We start from the raw sequence: 7,397 nt of genomic DNA, 5'->3' as shown, positions 1-7,397 counted from the left end.
TTTTCTGCGCCTTCACATTAGTGTATCACTGCTTTAAAGGATATAATACATTCTTACTGTGTGTGTGTGTTTTTTTTTCATATTCTTACTTTAAGTGAATAAGTCTTTATACTAATGCACTTCTGCCCCCTAGCAAGTGTGCTATAACCGCTGTGTTCTTGCCCAGATCCCCGTAGTGGGTGAACCGAGTTATACAGGGAAGAAAACAGGCAACAAAAAATAATAATTGTGGTCTTCACTGTGGAAAAATGTTGCTGTCGCAGCAATTGGGTTCATAGCCAAGGGAAACACTGAAGCCCGCTGTCCTTTTTTTTTCTTTTCTGCCTAGCTCAATCGCGTGTATCCTCGTATAATGCCGCTTACCCACTACGTGGCTTCGGACTGGCCCAGTAGACCAGCAGTAACGCACAGCCCTTCGTTTTCCTCCCGATCGGTAGGCCCAACAGAGCCGATTGAATCGTCATCGCCGCTGCACGCGAGGGAGCTTGCAGTGCGGGGCGTGCAGTGCGCCGAGCCGCGTGCCAGGGTTCTCCGAAGAAGCGCTTTGAACCACGCAAGTAACGCCTTCCTCGCCCATCCTGTATCCCGCCCGGACACGTCGGCGGCTTCGTCCGGTACCCAGCCACTCCACTCTCGTTACTAACCAGTCCCGATGCGCGCCGCGCCGAAGATGGCCCCGTAGTAGGTCCCTGAAGCGCCTTCCAAGAAGCCTCCCAGAGACCACCTCCCGAAGCGCATTCGCTGTCAGCTGCCGACGCCTTTCTGCGCCCCCGAAATCGACCCGTGTTTCAACGCGCACCCTGAACGGGCTTCAAGCGTCTCCTCCAGCTCCTGTTAGTTAGCCAGCCTCGCCTCCCGCGACCGCCTATAGGCGACGGAGAGACCGTCCCGTCAACAGCAGTAAGATCCACCTCGCATCTTCGAGGACATCTTCGAGGTTTTGAATCCAGAGCCGGAACACCCCCTGTCCAGCCATGGCCGTCAGCCCCACGGCGATGGCCAAGAAGGTGGTGGTGAAGGCCACCGACATACCCGAGCACATGCAGCAGGAGGCCATCGGCGTCGCCACGGCGGCCATCGAGAAGCACAAGATCCTGCGCGACGTGGCGGCGTTCATCAAGACCGAGTTCGACCGCAAGTTCGGCCCCACCTGGCACTGCGTGGTGGGCCGCTCGTTCGGCTCCTACGTCACGTACGAGACCAAGCGCTTCACGTACTTCTACGTGGGCCACATCGCCGTGCTGCTTTTCAAGGCCGGCTGAACCGAAGGCACGGGAACAGCGGCTTCCTGCAGCGCGACGCACAAGGAACTCGGACATGCCCGCTGGCGTTGAACTGAACGAAGGTGATTCTTTTCAAAGCCGGCTTAAAGAGCGCCTGACTGTCTAGTTCGCGACGGCGGAGAACTTAAAAAAAAAATGTCTGCAGGCGTTGAATGAAGTACTTGCTTTTCTTTATCAAGCTTAGTTGAAACTTCCTTTTTTACCTCTCTTTGTTTCTTCTCCTGTGCGCTCTCGTGTCTTTTAAATACATATTCTTCAGTGTGTGTGTGTACAGGGGTTGTCAGGTCATTGCAAGAGAACGACAATCAGTGTCACCTCGTTATAAGATATCAGCATGTGATATCAACGACCCGTTGTAAGTGGTAAAAAACTAAATACACTTTACGAAGGAATATACTTTTACGAAGCAGACCTCTTAGCTGTTAAGAGATGAACCATATCGCGTGGCGCCTTTGTTCGCGAGTATAAAAGGACAGTGAGAGTTTGCATAAAAGTAGCAAAAGCGTACAAGCGGCAACTTTTCGTGTTTTGCTGCGTACTAAGTATGACAGTTAATACTGGGGCCTGTGCCTTAAATTTAGGCATGGGTACCTACGCTCGAGGCGTTCACTAAGCATCGTTCACAGCCCTGATATCAACCGCGTTCAAGAGGTGAGTAGACGTGGCTTAGAGGCAAGTTGCCGCGGCACTGCTGTGCCGCGTGGTGCACCTTGGGAAAGGCAAAGGAGCAGTGGCATATCATCGCGATAACAATCATCCGAAGCATCGGCAATCTTTACTAATGCAAGAAGTACTCTTAATAAAGGTAACGCTCTCTCGTCCGCGATAGATATATGCAGTGGGAATATAATCGTCTTAACCGATACCTGGTTGCCCACGCATGCACTATATTCGTAGATATATCAGGATGCGCACCAGTACAGAGTTTACCGCTGCGACCGCGCCGAGCGTAGAGGAGGAGGCGTGCTTCTTGCGGTTTCAAGAGAGATGCCATCACCTATCCAAGTTAACAGCGCTCTATAGAAGTAGCGTGGGTTATACGTATTAACCCCGAGGTTCTTGGCACGTGTTATCGACCAACTTCTTCACCATCCACATTTATTAATGAACTGCATGACGCTACCAACATAGTAGGTTCTCGTTTTTCTTTTAACCCTTCGTTTTTGCTAGATTTTAACTCTCCAAACATAACGTGGAACACCCTGTCATTACGCCTTTCACCATTCTCGCAACTGGCTGATGACTTCATTAATTTATGCTCCGTTATTTTTTTTCTCTCACGCAATTAGTTACGCAGGCCACCAGGATTCCAAATAATGTAGCTAACACCCTCGACTTGGCACGTAGGACACATGCCGACCTCGCATCCCATATCACATACATACCAGGAATTAGTGACCACCTCTCGCTCAATTTCATAATTAACGCTTCTTTTCCTAAAGATTACAAACACCGAAAAGCCATACGCGACTATCGGAATGCTAACTTCGTACGAATAAACAATGAACTCTCTCATTTCTATTATGATCTTGCTAAAGCATTTGGTGATCGTTCGTCCAATCTAACTGGGATTTCTTTGCACATACAGTTCACAGATTAACTGAGAAATACATCCGCACAATCGCTTCAAATGCGCAAGCGCCATGGTGCTTCGGTCATCTAAAAAGCTGATCCAACCAAAAAAAGCGCTTCTGTCAATTAGCGGTATCGCCCCCTACTGACGCGCGCTGGGCTACTTACAAATCCGCTTCATATATCGATATAGCCACTCTAAAAACTGCTAAAGACAACTAATTACCTAGTACACTATCTGAAATACTAAAAAAATCTTTAAAACTTTTCGCAAATAGTAAACCCAACAACTAACAATACTATTTTATTAAAAGATTCATCTGGAAACGCTGTTTCCGACAATAAATGCGCGACCATTCTTAATGATTCATTTACGATTCAGTTTTCGAAAACTGGCAATGTTGAATTTCCTATGGCATACCGACACGGATACTTACCAGTGCGTCTTGTGATTCTTGAAGTACACGGAATTAACAAGTTAACATATAGTTTACCGTATCATTCATCACCTGGCTTCGACTGCATGAACAGTAAATTTCTTGATAGCACTAGCCTATTTAGTTCCATGATAGTAACAAAAATTTTATAGCAATCTCTTCACTCATGTGAGCTTCCAAAGGAATGGATAATCGGGAGGGTGGTTCCAATCTATAAATCTGGCCCCAGAAATTCACCTCTTCATTATCGAGCCATATCCTTTACCAGGCACGTACCTAGGATTGTTCTTCCGGGGGGGGGGGGGGGGGGGGGGGAGGGCAAGCCAAGGTAACTTTTCTATGCAAGTGAGGGGGAGTACCTTTACTAGTCAAAATATAAATAACGCCCATCAATCACCATAAATACGCTTACACCCACCAAAGAGAAATTAAATAAGGTGTATCTCAAAGGTAGGCCTTTGAGATACACCTCTCCTTCCCTTGGCAAACAAGAAACCAGGTAAAATGGACTCGCGCAGGAAGAATACTGCCAAAAACAAGTAAACAAGCGAAAGTGTAAAATAATGATTTCTATAGTAGAATACAAGTTAAAAAAAAACAGCATTGAGCAACTAAGGCACACGGACAGCGCGGGGTTGTGTAACTCCACCAGCCAATCACAGAAGCAAACAGAATGGTCGTCATGCGGCATTTTCAAAATGGCGTCGTACTTGATAGCTCCGGAGGGTCCACTGTTCTTAAGTGTCTTCATCAGCGGAAGCAATGAGGTGTGCAACAGACACGGCCAAAGTGTATGAAGTCTGAGCGCTTCACTCTTCAAAAGTCTGCGGTACTGCTGAACCCGTCTTACTCATGAAACTTCATCGCCAACTGAAGTGAAACTTGGCATTAAATAGTTGCAGCGAAGCAAGCATTTAATTTTAATTCAATAAAGAATTAGGCTTTCGCCCTTCCACTACAATAGGCGAGGGAAAACTTATAAAATTACGCGCTAATAACTTTATTTTTGTGGTTACCACCTTATTTGGGTAACAGGCAAAGTTTGAAGTACAAGTGATTTGCAGCCTCTCGGAGGAAAAGTGACTGGCGGTTATGAGGACGTGGGCGGGGCTTCACTGCAGACTTAAGTTGTATCCGACTATAGTAGCGTTTTTTTAATTAGTTACGGAAGAATTAGAGAGAAATATATATTTGCGGAACAATCACAGTTCTTTTGGATCCCTCGTTTACGGCTCTACCAAGTGCCAAAACCGACCCGTATTGTTATTTGGGAAGTTGTGCTCTTCCTTCCCTCTTTACCTCCCCCCTCCCCTTTCACATCTAGTGCAGAGTAACAAACCGGAGGCTTGAAGTCAGTCTGGTTAACCTCCCTGCATTTCTCTCATTCGCATATTTATATATATATATATATATATATATATATATATATATATATATATATATATATATATATATATATATATATATATATATATATATATATATCTGCGTAACGATGCGTGGCCGCCAGTCCCGTACAACCGCGTAGAGCACAAGACGCTGCGATTCTAGACGTACTGCGCCCAGCGCGAAAGGTTAGAAAAAACCCCACATAAGCACAGCAAAGAAGTGGCTACTTCAGGTGGTTCGACTGATAACTGTAGAAGCCTCATTCAAAACACACGGAATTGTTCTCCGATTCCGGCGGCGTTTTCTCTACATCCCTTTTAAATAAAAAGATGTTGACCCACAAATATTTTCATAAACAACGGTTAAATTTGTTAATTCGCTTTTCCTTCCCGTTTGGCTGTTGCCTTGGCTCTCTTCCTTAGTAGATTGCTTAATTTCTCAACTCCTTGCGACTCTTGTTTCTAGTTGCCCATCGGCACGAAAAGTGCTGTACAATTTGGGAAAAACAAGACGAGGTAACGGGTGACAGTCATACTTCTTATGGGTTTAAGGATTATTGCAGGGTTTGATGGACGCTGTTACGCATTATTTTATTTTCCACCTTATCCAACCTATATCACGGGTATATGGTTCCGAGGATCTGCCAGCATCGCGGCGAGCCGTCACTCGAGGAAATAATGAAGCAAATGGAAAAGATAAACCCAATTGCCGTTTTCTCCGGCCGCACGTCGTTCCACGAGCATACAGACAAGCTGACTAAGAACCGAATCCCTTTCCTTGTCCCTGGATCAGTCTAAACAAAAAAAGAAGTTGAACTAACGAAGCAGCAGCGATGCGCGTGATCTTTGAATAGATGGTGACAACTGTACGCATCTCGAGTTAATTGCGCGGGCACCAAATCTATGAGAAAACTGGTCTTCACACCCCAGGAGATGCCGATACCTACCGCCATCCAAAAGGAGGGATGAGGCAACAAAATGTTGACCGCTGAATAGCTGCGAAGTCTCAACATTGATTTGACGGCGCTTTAGGAATGTGTGAGGAGTGGTGGCGTGGGCGGGAAGTAGGGGGGTACGCCGCTTAATTTCGGGGGAGGGGGACGCCCCCCCTTTCAAGTAGTTGCAGTAAATTATTAGAGAACGTTGTTTTCGCGAATCTAGCTTGCTTTCTAGAACTTGACTCATATTTTACTAATGCACGGCATGGTTTTCGAAAATCATATTCCTGCGAAACACAACCAATATATTTAACTCATCATCCGCATCACATCCTGGATCGCTCATCCTACGCCTTGCACATGTCTTCTTAGATTTCAGTAAAGCATTTGATAAAGTATGCCATAAACTGCTACTTTTTAAACTAAGCTTACTAAATATTGAACCTAACCTTATAAAATGGATAGAGCATTTCCTTATTAACCGCTTCCAATTCGTTACTGATAACGGTCGCAACTCCACTCACTGAAATTCAATCGGGTGTACCACAAGGGTCTGTGCTGGGACCACTATTATTTCTTATCTATATTAATGATCTGACTGCTAAAATATATTCTAATGTACATCTGTTCGCAGATGGTTGTGTTATTTCCCGGGAAATCAAAACCACTGATAATACTATAATATTCCAAGCTAATCTGAATAATATAGATGACTGGTGCGGGATGTGGCTAATGAAATTAAATATTAACAAATTCAAAATAATGCACGTATCTAAACCTACATCTACTCCTACCAGCTACCATCTGAACAAAGTTCCCTTAGATTTCGTCGTGTCATTTAAGTATCTATAGGCGTACAAATTACAAATAACTTAAAATTGGGCCATACATATATACAGCACGTCACTAATAATACTAATCGCATACTCGGGTACTTACGGCGCAACGTTTCCAAACACCGACTACTTTAAAGTTACATCTTTACAAGACTCTAATATGCTCGAAACTTGAATATACATGTGCAATATGTGATCCCAGTAACGTTAATCTCATTACTTCACTTGAATTAGTACAAAATAACTGTACCCGTTTCAGTTTTACTAATCACAACCATGCCGCGAGTATAACCTTAACGTAAACTAACTTAGCACTTACTCCACTAGCTAACCGCCGCAAAACCACCATTCGCCATTTTATAAAATTTTTAATCACACCGCACTTCACGACGACTTCATCCTGTGGCCTCAGTACACTTCAAACCGCGTCGATCATCGCAGTAAGGTAGGAATTGGTTCATGTCACACGAAGCTTTTCTTTCGGTTTTTCATCCTCTCTACAGTTCAGGAATGGAACCACCTTCCCTCAGGTATCGTAGCCATCACCGAAAACAAAGTTTTCCGCGAAACATTAGCTAACATGGTACAATCAGGTGAATCATTGTACTACAAGAACTCACTACACTTGTTTGTTTGATTTACACTACTACTCTGTAACCACTCCACTCCTTAATGCCGTATGACCCTTAGGGTATTTTAAATAAATAAATAAATAAATAAATAAATAAATAAATAAATAAAAAGTCACAGGCCCGAGCGGCACACGCAGCACAGTCGCAGCGTAAGCTGGAGGAGCGGCTTCATAGGAGCTCCACTTTCGGCACCGCGCACTGCAGGGTCTTCGCGGCGAAGTATCTTTGCGTCGTTTTCACGGGAACGATCTGACCTGTCCGCCCGGCGTCGACGGCGAGCTGCGGCTTGTCCTGCTCTCTGCACAGCGGTC

At 45.0% G+C, this 7,397-nt stretch overlaps 1 protein-coding gene across 1 annotated transcript; it reads left to right on the top strand.

Moving 5' to 3' along the window:
• The first annotated feature begins 277 nt into the window (after positions 1-277).
• Positions 278-1,466, top strand: LOC126522187 (dynein light chain LC6, flagellar outer arm-like). Its single transcript, XM_050170926.3, has one exon. It carries the CDS (start codon positions 975-977, stop codon positions 1,260-1,262), a length of 288 nt encoding a protein of 95 aa, XP_050026883.1. The 5' UTR covers positions 278-974; the 3' UTR covers positions 1,263-1,466.
• Positions 1,467-7,397: the final 5,931 nt, after the last annotated feature.

Source organism: Dermacentor andersoni, chromosome 6 (assembly GCF_023375885.2).
Source record: "Dermacentor andersoni chromosome 6, qqDerAnde1_hic_scaffold, whole genome shotgun sequence".
NCBI classification, from domain to species: domain Eukaryota; kingdom Metazoa; phylum Arthropoda; class Arachnida; order Ixodida; family Ixodidae; genus Dermacentor; species Dermacentor andersoni.
This window is presented reverse-complemented; position numbering and strand designations above follow the sequence as displayed.

Coding starts and splice junctions, on each gene's coding strand:
- LOC126522187 (XM_050170926.3), top strand. CDS start 975: ATGGCCGTCAGCCCCACGGCGATGGCCAAGAAGGTGGTGGTGAAGGCC.